Source organism: Seriola lalandi, unplaced genomic scaffold (assembly GCF_002814215.2).
Source record: "Seriola lalandi dorsalis isolate HSWRI2012SDOR001 ecotype SW California unplaced genomic scaffold, Sedor1 jcf7180002053942, whole genome shotgun sequence".
Taxonomy (NCBI): Eukaryota; Metazoa; Chordata; class Actinopteri; order Carangiformes; family Carangidae; genus Seriola; species Seriola lalandi.
Window position 1 is genome coordinate 254882 of NW_019524495.1, and position 13429 is coordinate 268310.

Consider the following 13429-nt stretch of genomic DNA (forward strand, 5'->3'; position numbering starts at 1 on the left):
TCAGAAGACATACAGAAGACATGATATCAGTGGTAGCTATGGCCCTGACCCCTCTATCCTTAGGGTTCTGCGTTGTCTGTACACTGGACCCATCCTGGAGAACACAGCTTCAGCTCAGATTCTGGAGGTGTCACGGTGACTTTACCCACTGCACTTTGTCAAAACCAGTTGTTCCCATCTGTGACATGTGGCAATGCTGCAAAAACTTGAGTGTTGTGGAGACACATTCAGTAACAAAACTCACCTTTGACACACACGGTGGTTAGTTGTAGGTCATTTCTAAACAAACAAAACACAAAAGCAATTCAACTTTCAACACAAATGACAGGTATAATTTGAAGTACTATTTTAGACACACAAACAGCAAACAAGTTATATTAATCATTTAACTATTTATTTAAATTGAGAGAAGACATGAGCTGAGATGAGAATACTACTCATAAATTACTGTCAGTGTATTGCTTACATAATGTCCTTGGTATTGCTGAATTTCCCTCTGATTACTGTCTTTGGTATTTGCCAATAAACACTCTGAGATGAACACATTTAGAGAACAGTAAATGCAATTCAATTTGCATACTACAAACCACAGACTGTTTCAGGAACAGGAAAACAATATTATCTACATATGTACTACAACAACATACAAGGTTTGACTAAGATTTAAAAAAAAAAAACATATATATACTATATATATATATATATATATATATATATATATATGTATGTATCTATATGTATATATCCCATTTTTTATGTTTTGGTGTTGCACAACAACCCTTTAAAGAGAAAATAAGGAGCACTAATGTCTCTCAGCTGTCCCACTGTGGAATGTGTTGTCACTATTTATATATTCCTACTGAAAAATACACTTGTCTTCATTTAAACTGACTGACCAGATTGTAAAAGTCTCTTTGTTACTCTCAACGAAACAATCCTGAACTTTGGCATGTTCTGTATCAAACATAAGCATGTACAGCACTTTACTCTTGGTGCTTGTTATGGGGCATAATTCAGGGGCCACATCCTACAGAGGCTGTGTTTGAAGGCCAATTGCGTCACAGCGGCACAACTAGACTACTCCCATTTTGAAGGCTCCTTCAAGTGCGGCAGAGAAATGCGTCAATTTCCTGAACAACAGGTGGATCCTTTGTGACCCAACATATCCCAAGATTCATTCAAGGGTAATGAAAATAACATGGGAGCAAGCAACGCAAACAGAGAGCCCCAGGATTACACTTTTAAATCTAGTTATTGGGTGTCAGCTCTGTTCAACAGCTGACGGTACAACTGATAAAAAACCTCTGACAGGAGCTGCACTTTGTGATGCAACAGTAATGGCGGGCACAGCTGGTGACGCAAAACGAGAATCCATCTCATAGATCTTTGCGGTCTACGAAGGGCCATGCCTTTGTAGACCACATCCTCTGATGGATGTGACCCCTGAATTGGGACACAGCTAATATCTGAATGCTGAAGCAAACATGGCATGTCCTAACAGGTTCATTTAATTTGCATTTCTTTTAAACTCAAGGGGTCACAAAACCCCAAGACATAAAAATTAGAGTAAAAAGCACTGGCATAAAGCACTACATCAGCTTTTGTCATGACTATCATGATAGCAAAAACCTGCCTGATGTTTATCACACATTTAACAGAAAATCTACAACATGAGCATCCCAATACTCCAAGTTTAATCATTTGTATTTCAGCCCTGGTTTGGTCTGCCACCTCCTCAAACATAGATACCTAGGTCCCTTCAGCTTGCTACATGTATCATGAATTTCACCTAGGGGATAAATAAAGTATCTATCTATCTATCCATCTATGTGCAACTCTTGTCACCTGTGTGGCTGTCTACTTACATACAGTATGAGAGGGTCTGACGGTGGCACTAAAGGCTGTATAAATCTGCAGACTGAACTGTTGATCCTCAGTGGGATCAGCAGCATGAATAACCCTTTCATACTACAAGGTGATTCAGTGCTAACATAATAATATTGTTTAGTGGAACTTTATGCTACCAAACTTGACAACCATCACTCTGATTGCCAGCTCTGCATCTTATTTCAGCAGCTTGATGAGGAAGCTGTAAGCGAAGATTCCAGCGACGAGGATGACGACCATGGCCAGCAATGTCAGTCCACGCCGTAAAACCAGTTGCGTTACTGAGAGAACATCTCCCACTGTAGTATTAGTGGATTTATTCTGGCCCGGCCCATGCACCTCCTGGTATGTATGATCCTCCTCAGTACCCTCACAACCGGATGCAGTTGTACTGACCTGGGCCTGGTTGTGATTCGGGTCTGGAAGTTTGAAGGAGAACCTTTTAGTATTAACTCTAAATTGCCACACAAGGGATGTTTCAGTTAGTGTGCTGGTGTTTACCTGTGTTTTCAATCCTGTCCATCTCTTTTTCTTCTTTGACCTGGACTCCTGCTCTCACAAGAGCCTGATCATAGATAGTAAGAACAGTTGTTAATGGCTTGTTTTAACTTCAACTTTAACTTTAACTTGGTCAAGAGATGCAGGTACGCACCTCTTCAGCAGCCTTCTTCCAATCAAGTTTGTACAGAAATGCAATGAAGAAAATCGACTGCATTAGCACACAAACAGTAAGTCCTGTCCATAGTCCTATTACAGAGATGAAAGGAGGGTTTAAAGGCTTTCCTGAATGTTACTTGACAAACAGGAGAAAAGGCTGCAAATATAATTTCTCCACACTATTGGTTAGTCCTTACCTACAATCCCCATGTTCGCTGCAAACATTAGGGACGCACCAATGGGGAAGCCAATGAAGTAGTATCCCACCAGGTTACACAGAGCACCAACCATCTGTTTTCCTGCTCCTCTAAGAACTCCTCCAGCTACACCCTGTCGTCGTCAAACAGATCCGGTCAAAAACATTCCGTCAGTCCAGTTAATATTCTGTTGATATTAGATCTCAAATGTACAAAATTATTGCTGAAATTGTTTCTCACCGCGACGGCATCAGCAAGATGCGTGAAACCAAATACAAACATGACGTCGGCAACCCTCTGTAAAATTTCTCTAAAAAACACACAGATGGAGATTCAGTTCATCTCATCTCTATTTCGACACAATGGGGTCCACAAGTCTGAGATCACTAGTTAAGATGTGTTTATTTTGCATTTGTTTTGACTGTAATTCTATTTTTTCATTACAAATGATATCAGCTTTACAATTCCAGAGAAAACTAGAATCTTTGATAAGTGTACATGAATTTCCTTTTACTCTAATGACAGCATGCACTCAAGCTGGCATGGACTCCACGAGTTTGCGCAAAATCTGATGACCCACGTTATCCCCGTAGGATCTGACAATGTTCCCAAGTGCCCCTATAATTGTTCAGTGGAGTTGAGGTCAGCTGACTGTGGAGAAAATTCTATGACAGTCAGGACTGCTTGGTCTTCTTTAGTCTAAGTAGTTCTTGCAAAGCTTTGAGGTGTGCTTGGGGCCGTTACCCTGTAGCCATATGAATCCTCCTCCACAATGATGCAAACTGGAGGGTGTAGCATATCTTTGAGAAATGGAGTGATACTTGTTGGGTTGGGCTGCAGTCAATTCTGTGCAGGTGTCCAACTCCACAGTAGGCTAAACACCCCAGACTTGAATATTCCCACCACCATGTTTTCATGGCCATGCATCTCAAAACATCCACTGTGAAATGTTGGTATTTCTTAGCCCACAGAGCGTAGCCTTGTTTCGCCTGCTGACAAGTGGTTTAGAAATTGCTACTTGTCCTCTAAGACTGCCACAAGAAAGCCTTCTTTTAACTGTACTTTTTCTGATTGGAGTCTTGCGTTTTGAATTTAGCAAATTCTGTATCTGTGATGATGTTGTTTTTCTATCTCTCAGGGAGCTAAGATTGATGTATTGATCTTCTGATGGTGTGGTCATTTTTAGTCTTCCAATTGTGCTTTGGATACAACTTATCCAGTTTATGCAAAGCATTTTAGAGCTCCAGGCACTGCCCCCTTAAAAACATCGAGTCCAGCCATGATTTGATGCTGAGAAAGCCTCTCTGCTTAGAATAACAATTTAACTTCTGACACTTTCGTTTAGTTCTGATGTCAATTTCCCACCATCACAATGCTATATAGTTAGTAATGATCCCTGTTAAAGCCTGTTATATTTCACTGCAAACTGGGAAAAGTGTGCTTATGTAATCATTTGAAGTTAATAGGCTTGCTTAGGTTCACTGAAATGGAACTAACTGGGTGGAATCTGTGAAGATGATATGATTAGCCGGCTTTGGCATCACCAGTAAGGAGTTCAGTGTTTGTGAGTCAGCATGAAGATGATGACCTTGTAGAAAAAGTCTTGATAACAATGTGAAACTGGCAGATAGACTGCAACAAAAAGATAGACATTATAGATGAATGATTCTGTGCAACAAAGTGAAAGGTTATTGTGTCAAAGGTTTTACTCACTGCTCTGAGGTGAAAATGTATCCGACGACATTTCTGGCGATGCTGAGACTTGCTCCAACAAAACATGCAATTATGACTACAACAAGAAACAAAAAGCAAAATATATAGTTAAAAAACTTGCACACTGAATGAAGATGATTTATCTATGGCCATGAAACTACCAACCCCAAAGTGTTCAATATTAAATTACTGAAAAAAAGTGAACTATTAGGAGTGCACCGGTGGCCGAATGGTTACACATGACAGCAGCATCCACAGTTCCATTCTGACTGTGGACCTTTGTTGCACGTCATACCCCTTCTCTCTACCCATGTTTCCTGTCTACCTCTTCACTGTTGTCTATCAAATAAAGGCAAAAAACACTGAAGACATTGTTAAAACCAGTTAGCTTCTGTTAGCTAGAGAAACAACAACAAGGCCAGTTATTCTGAATCAACTCATATTTGGCACATTTAGCAATAACAACTATAAACCCCCAAAAACCTCCCATAAAGACTCATGACAGAGTGCATTGCTGCTGCCCAAGGAGCCTGAAGTGGGGCCCCTGATGATGTGTGCTGTAGTAAGCCTCTACTGATTCACTGAACCTCTGTAAATTGTAGCGTGACAGTCTAAATCTGATAGCAACTGTTAAGCCTCCTAGCTTTCAACAGAGGCAGGGGACATGTATGTCAGACAACACCACTGACATGAAAGTTAACAGTATGAGGGCACTGCCCTGGCCTCCTGCACCAATGCAAAGAATTTAGGATATGCAAGAAAGCAAGCAAAACTATTTATATGGCACATGTCATTCCAAGGAAGTTGCAACCACAAAAACTATGTAGATAGTGTAAAGATAAAACATTAAACACGAAAGTATGAATAAAATGTGATTAAAAAATAATAAATAGTCCAAAAAAATAAAAAAAAGACATATAAAACCAATAAAAATGGTAAATTAAGACCAGCAAACCTACTGGAAAGCGCAACTGAAAAGGACTGTTTTCAGTTCAGATTTAGATGATAGTGTAGGAGGATAGTGTTTCACCAGTTTTTGTGGAGACCCGGGGAGTAACCAGACAGCCTATTCCAGCTGACCTGAGGGGTCAAGCTGGGTCATAGCTCACAAGCAAGACCATGTATGGCCTTAAAATTTTAAAATCAATTCTAAAATTTACTGGAAGCCAATGTAACGACCTCAGAACAGGTGTTATATGGTCGGATATAGGTCCTTTAACTGCCACATAAAACAAACTTCAAGGACTGTCTCTCTCAACTTCATAAAACTGCAAAAATCAGGCACATCCCGTCTCAAAAAGATGCAAAAGATGCATTTGTCACTTTTAGGTTGTACTATTGCAATTTCTTAATATCAGGCTGCCCCAACAAGTCTCTGAAGACTCTCCAGCTGATCCAGAAAGCTGCTGCATGTGCACTGACAACAACTAGGCAAAGAGATCATATTTCTCCCATACTAGCTTCTCTGCACTGGCTCCCAAAGCCCACCATTTCAATTACAAGTTTCAATTACAAAATAAAATCCTATAAGATTCTTCGTATGGAATAAGAATGATAAAATAACATTTGATCTATTGTTTCATTTATGTATTTTTCATAAATTATTCATGTAATTTATTTTGTAATTTATTTAAAATTGAACACTTTAGAGCTTCATATAAAACCACTGGGCCAAAGAGCTAAAGGTGTTTCATTACTTTCTGCGTTGGTTCTTACATGCGCAGATGATGGGGACTTTACTCGATAACTTGGCTTGCTCTATGTTTCCTGCACCAAGAGCATTTCCAACACGCACACTGGCAGCAGCAGAGAATCCTAGTGGGAACTGTGAGGAAAAATATATAGGTAATACCCAAAAGTGTATTAAAGCTTTTCCATAACTATAATTTCATTGGTGCAACGACCAATCAGAGAATCAGCATTTATAATTACCATGTAAGCCACAACAGCCAGCTGATAGGTTATCGACTGAGCTCCCAGCTCAGCCTCGCTAATCACACCGGCCAGGAATCCTCCCACCTCAAACATCCACCACTCCAGACAAAGCATGAGCATACTGGGAATGGCCAACTGGACGAAGGGTCCCCACTCCTGCAGACAGTCGAGTGACCAGCCTGAGGGTCAGGGTTCCAGATGTTAAGCAAGTGTGTAAAAACCAATACCACCTTTTCGAATTGAATCAAATTTTTAAATTCATTTTAAAGGAAGCACATGCAAATCTATCCATGTGAGTTCATCATTTAATATTATTCAAATACTGCAGGTGTATTTGACAAAAAATGAATTGGGCTTAAAGTATAATCCAGACTAGGTTGAAAATGTTCACTCAACTCATAACTAGTCATGCAACCTTTTACTTCAAATCAGAAAACAACTAGAACAACTGTATTACCAGTAAATTAATAACTCGTCTTACATAACAGGCTTCTGACAAATGATAGAGCTTAAAAGTAAGTGCAACTATGTCACTACTGTAACCTCTCCTCTACATTGCATTACACAGTTACAGAGTGTTACTCATTTTGTCAATCAATGCTCACAGGAACGTTTACAATGGACAACTATTGTGAAAGACAGCAGACTACAACAATGAAGGAGGATGAAATTACTAAAGAGAATAAGAGAATTAATACATAAAAAAATAAGAAGATCAGAAGACATCTTACCTCCCCATGTGGCCTTGTGCAGACCCCTCCAGCAGATGTAAACATACAAGACCACAGCCAGCAAATACTGAGAGATGGCATTGGCTGCTGCAGATCCGCTTAAAGAAAAAACAGCAGATTTTAGAGCAAAGAGGAAATGAAGAAACAAACAGAAGTTGTGTCTGACACATATTCACATTTTGTTGGCGAAGAAACTAGACTATGTGAGTTGTGTTCAGGATGTTACTATAGCCCCTTTTCAACTGGTTGAGAAACATGCCGGGTTGTCAGCAATGGAAAAGGGAACAATCGGCATTGACTCTGCAGCAGCGGCAGGTATTTATATCGACTTCGGCGAGTATGAGTTTAAACACAACACCCGGGTGAAATCACTAACTGTCACGCCTTTTCCTGCTGTGATGTCTTTCATAGCTCAAACACTGTAGACAGACATGTCACCTGCCCAGCATGGTGCTGTTAAACCAGAAACATCACAGCTACACTGCTTGTAGATGAAAGAGTGAGGACAGTCCCAAAATAAGTTTTAAAAAAACACACAATCACCGATCAGAGCGTCTCACATGGAGGCTCCGACACTGAGAGAAGCACCAGCCCGGGGATGAGAGTTTGCACTGTGGCTAACAGCTCACTGTTTCTCCCCCGTGTTTGTGTGTTTTCTGTAACTGCATGTGATGACATTGTTCCTTTCAGTTGTGTGTGTCTCCTCTCCAAACAGAAAGGCAAACTCAGTTGGCAGTGTAAAAGCGGGTTTACCCATGTTTAAAATAGCCACTGAGACCTGCTAATTCTGCTGTAAACAGGGTATATAATTTCATAATGACAAGATAAATTGAAACCTATTTACATTGTTACCCAATATTCAGTCTGATAATCAGGCTTGGACAGACTGATGGAGTGACCACCATTATTGAAGATCAACAGTCATTAAGTCATTATAAGCAGAAATTAAAACAAGTTTAATTGTTTCTGCTGATAGGACTGAGTGTTATAATACACTAATAATCATTAAACTCTATTATAATAATGATGCGGGGAAACTTACGCAACACCCATATCAAGACGATAGAGGAAGATGTAGTTGATGATAGCATTTAGGACATTTGCAACTGCTCCAGTTATCACCTGAGGCCATATAATTCCCTGTAAAGCACAGCACAACCTTGGCTCAGTATTATCAATTTTTGATGACTAAATTAAGTTTCTGTCAACAAAGTTTGAGAACATGAGAAAAGGTGTCACCTGATTTTGAAGATACCTCCCTTGCAGCTGGTACATAAAGGCTGCCTGCAGGAGGAACATGAAATTGCAACAGTGTCACTTTGACATAGGAAAGCATCAAATGAGCAACAAGACAAGAAGAGTCTGCAGCCCTGCTAGCAGCTCTGTGAGGCTGCATGCTGGAGAGGACATCCTAAAAAAAATCGGTGCGGCTTTACTCCTGCTCTGCTCAGTCACTTCGCAATAAACACTTCTGCCGAAGAAATCTGAACTCCTGGTCATCATGTTTCCTTCAGCTCACAAGATTTCAACCACAGTGGTAAACACAAAGTACAGCCAAGGCTTATAAGAATGTTTTAGTTCTGCAAATATTTAGTCATAAACTATCTGACAATTAAAAATTTTGATCTGATGATGGTGAACCCAATGTCATGATAATCCATCCAATAGGTGTCAAGATATTTCAATAGCAAACCAAATACCTGCCTGTGGGGGTAGATCAGTGGTTCCCAACCCTGTGGGCTGGGGCCCACTGGTGGGCCGCGAAGGTATTGCATGTGGGCCAACAAATCATTTTCAAAATATTACATATGTGTGTGTGTGTGTGTGTGTGTGTGTGTGTGTGTGTGTGTGAACGGTGGTTTTAAATGTTTTAAAACAAAAACAACACAATCATTCTCAGTCTAAGAGATTACATACATGGGAAAAACTGAGTGTCAAAATGAATATGTGGTTAGAAACAGGGAGAATTAAAAGGAAAGAGAGTCAAGAGACAGATGGTGAATTGACAAGTGATCTGAAAAAATTGAGCTTCCCCTGTTTTCAATTCAGACACGACTGTTATCAATAAAAGAAAAAGTGCTCTGTGGCATTATTAGACCTCCGTATTGTTACAGGGTTTGATGTGGGCTGCTAACATTTTTGATTAGGGTCAGATTTTCAAGTTGGCCATCAGCTGGAAAAGGTTGGGAACCACTGTGCTAGATGAAGTCTGGGGATCATCAAAGTCTGGACCACAGTGGTGGGGTGACTGACAGTGTGACCTCCATCCATGCTGCTAACATGCCTGAAAACTGAAACCCTCTTTGAGATTTGTATCTACTGCATTAGTGTCTAGAATGCACCAAACTCACCGGCAGAGCGGGCATGAAGATCTTCACATACAGCTGGGCGAGACTTCATGCACAAAGACAAAGTAAAAAAGAGGATGTTTGCATGTGATATTGTGGGATTGAGACATGGGATGGCACATAAAATGAACATGTATGAGGTTATGAGACTTTAGGATTCTTCTTTTAGTGAATGTCTTTATCAAAGTTTGTGGCAACTTTGACCCTAGAGGCAAGGCAGTTCACTCTGAACCAAAGTGTTGGACTGACCAACTCACCACCATTGCTGTCCCTTAGAGGCGAAAACAACTGAATCTGTATGAATGCAGAGTCTAACTAAAACACTTACCAGTCAAAAGTGTGTTTTGAACTACTCAATCTCATACAAAGCTGATTATACCCTGATAATTTGTGCCAATGATGTTGTTCATGAGTTGTTTCCATCATCTCTGAACAACAGATTATTTCTAATACAGACAAAAGTTTTGTTGACATCAAAAGATGCAGTAACAAGGTTTTTAGCAAATGTTTGCATGTAATGTAAACTAGATGCACAAATCAATCATTTGTTCCTTTAAATTAATAATTCATAAATTCAAGTTAGTTCATTAATTAGTTGAAATTATATTATTGTAAAAAGGCATTTGGAACTACCATTAAAAGTTGCTGTGACCAGTCACAGTAAGGATGAGCAGCCACAGTATTAGCAGCTGGCTGTGTATTAAAGCTGCTATAACCAACACTTTTATGTTAACAATGGATCAAATGACAAGGTGTAGAAACATTTTAGCATATTTTAGCTCAATGTTTTGATTTTATGAGCCACAAACAAACTGTATTCAGGGGCGGAGCTACACTCTGAGGACAGAGAGGCCCTTCTGATAAAGTCAATTTAATATTCACAACTGTAAAATAGCTGATGTATCCTATCCTACAGACAGTCAAACCACTTTGTCAGAAAAGTCTGTTCTGAAGAACAAAAAGAGAAAACAGATTGGCAGCCACGTTCAAGTGTTTCCAGGAGTACAACTCTAAATGAAGGCCATTGTTACTCCCTATCTGCTAGATGTGTAAGCAACTATTTGCTAACAAGTTTGCCAGATCAACTTCAAAGGTGATATGTCAGTGTTGTGTTTACAGCTTGTTTTTGTTGCCCCCAAGTGGCCTAGTAAGGTAAGTGTAAGTAAATAAATTAATTAATACTCATTCCATTTCTAAAAGTGTAGATTGTCCAGATAAAAATCCACATCTGCAGCAGCAATGTCACTGAAAGAGATGCTGAAGGCCTGTGTTGTTTTGGGGATTGAGTAATGACTGACCTGGCGACCTCGGGGCTCTGCTGGACGGCGAGTAGGAGAGGTTCAGTGTTGATGATGACGGCCCAGCAGGGGAAACAGGCCAGCAGCAGAATCAGAATCCCTCTCTGGAGAATCACACCCACACGCTTCAAGTTACCGCTCCCATACGTCTGCATGAAACAGGTAGACAGATACTTACACCACACCAATAACCAAGGATATGACTGGTCAAAGAAAGCTAACATGATACAAAAGCTCATTGTTGAGTTGTTTTTAAGGGGACCCCAGGACGACCTGGGAACCCAGCAGTACTGGTTGTGTTTGTCTTGGCTAGATAAACAGTGAAAGAACAACCTCTGGTGTGGACATTACCTGAGATATGAGGGTATCACAAGTTAACGACAAACCAGTTCCGATGCAAATACCAGTGACGTTAACCACCTGCAAATGACAACAAAACAAAATTCAGGGTAAACATTTACATGACCAGATTAAAGCAAGTACTGGCTGTGATACCAGGATAAACACAGATAAGACTCAAGCAAGTCTCCTCACCGCAATTGCCAATGATACTCCTGCAAGTTCAGTTTTTCCCAGGTGACCACAGAACACTGTGCTGACGAAACTGAGCATAAAGACCATCAACTGGGAAATTACCTGGAACAAAACAAACACAACAACTTAAGGTTGTTTACTATTTCATACAAATGCCAGATACATTCATACAAAAATAAACATGGACGTTTTCAAAAAAGACCGAAGAGTTATCATTTAATTTTAAAATAAAAAAACACAAATACAGCACATTGAGAAAGTATTCAGACCCTTTTAACTTTTCACATTTTATGCTGCAGGCTAATGCTAAAATAAAATATTTTTTCCCTAATCGATCTGCACTCAATACACCATAATGACAAAGTTAAAACAGAATTTTATTACAAACTTATTAAAAAGGAAAAAAATGAAATGTCACATTGACAGAAGTATTCAGACACTTTGCTATGACATTTGAAATTTAGCTCAGGTTTCTCCCTTGATCATCTTTGAGGTGTTTCTACACTTTGACTGGAGTCCACCTGTGGTAAATTCAGGTGACTGGACGTGATTTGGAAGGACATACACCTGTCTCACAGTTGACAATGCTTATCAGAGCAAAAAACCAAGCCATGAGGTGAAGGAGCTGCCTGCAGAGCTCAGAGACAGCATTATGTCGCCGCACAGATCTGGGGAAGCTACAAATACCTTTCTGCTGCATTGAAGGTTCCCAATAGCACAGTGACCTCTTTTATTCTTAAATGGAAGAAGTTTGGAACAACCAGGACTCTTTCTAGAGCTGGCTGCCCGACCAAACTGAGCAAACAGGGAGAAGGGTCTTGGTAAGAGAGGTGACCAAGAACTGTAGCTCCAGAGGTCCTGTGTGGAGATGGAGAAACCTCGAGAAGGACAACCAGCACTCCACTGATCTGGGCTTTATGGCAGACTGAAGCCTCTCCTCAGGAAGTTTGCAGAAAAACACCTAAAGGTCTCTCAGACTGTCAAGGTGACATCTATATTATTACATAATGCTAAGGTTCCTATTTTAAAGAAGGGCCTTGAATTCAAGTCGAGTTTATTTACTTACATATACTGCATCAGTAAATTTAGATAACTAATATATATATATATACCATGCACAGTATTAGAAACTTCAACACCGTCAGACTAGATCCAGGTTTAGTCAGATCTTAAACACCAGCTACAGGTTAATTTCAAATGCTGGAGTTCAGGGTCAACACACACACACACGCGCACACACACGCGCGCGCGCACGCACACACACGCGCACACACACGCACACACACACACACACACACACACAGATAGCACACATTGAGTACACTTGGAGGTGCTCAGTCTTACCACCGGCCCCGCTAGTTGGAAAAGTTGTACCAGCTCTATTTGGTACTCCCGCGGGATGCAGCTCCGCATGCTCTTCAGGCAAGAGCTCCCGCCCTGAGCAGGAGAAGCCACTTCACCTGCCTTTAAATCTTCCTTCGCTCCTTTACTGTTTTTAATAGGTGTTTTGCCAGAAGCGTCCATAACTTAACAACCTGCGGTGCTCTCTACAGACAGTCCGGCCTCTCAGGTCACACGCGCTTCATAACCAGCGGTAAGAGGAGGGGTTGAGCCGTGTGGTTGCGGAGGGTCCACCCAGTGCCCGCCTGTTGAGGCGTCACTACCATTGGGCAGATCTCATGTTGCATTTAAGAGCACATGCTGAGGTTCGGTTTACTTAGACTCGGAGTAAACACATTGCCTGAATGTGTAGCTCTGTCACAGTGTGTAATGATACAGTCATACTTGAATGTCTCCTGACACTATTGAAAAAAGGTACTTGGATATTCATTAATATTAAACGCAAATAATGATTTCTAAATACTACAACAATCAAGGCGTGTTCTCTAAAGCTAATAAAAGGTTTATTTTAAGGAAATTAACCAAGTTTAAAAAAAAAAACACTTGGACCAAGTGGTCCCAATTCCAGGCTTTGCTTCAGGCTTAATCAGTGTTACAATCTGGCGGGCTGAAACAGCGTTTTCCTCTTCACTGCTGTGGTGTAAACATGAGTCAAAACTGCAGCAGATGTCAAGTAATTTCACTCTGCAGTTATTTACGAGGTCTAATTCAAATCTAGGGCTCAGACA

The 13429-nt window shown here is 40.5% G+C and overlaps 1 protein-coding gene across 1 annotated transcript; it reads right to left on the bottom strand.

The window, feature by feature from the left end:
- Positions 1-372: 372 nt before the first annotated feature.
- Positions 373-12898, bottom strand: LOC111652310 (multidrug and toxin extrusion protein 1-like). The gene is made up of 16 exons (XM_023402538.2): positions 12645-12898; positions 11301-11402; positions 11118-11186; positions 10767-10915; positions 9472-9514; positions 8360-8404; positions 8163-8260; positions 7121-7218; positions 6387-6568; positions 6171-6279; positions 4455-4530; positions 2982-3051; positions 2742-2874; positions 2540-2634; positions 2389-2452; positions 373-2306 (listed from the first exon to the last, which is right to left on the bottom strand). Exons 1-16 carry the CDS (start codon positions 12822-12824, stop codon positions 2065-2067), a joined length of 1755 nt encoding a protein of 584 aa, XP_023258306.1. The 5' UTR covers positions 12825-12898; the 3' UTR covers positions 373-2064.
- Between the last annotated feature and the right edge of the window lie 531 nt (positions 12899-13429).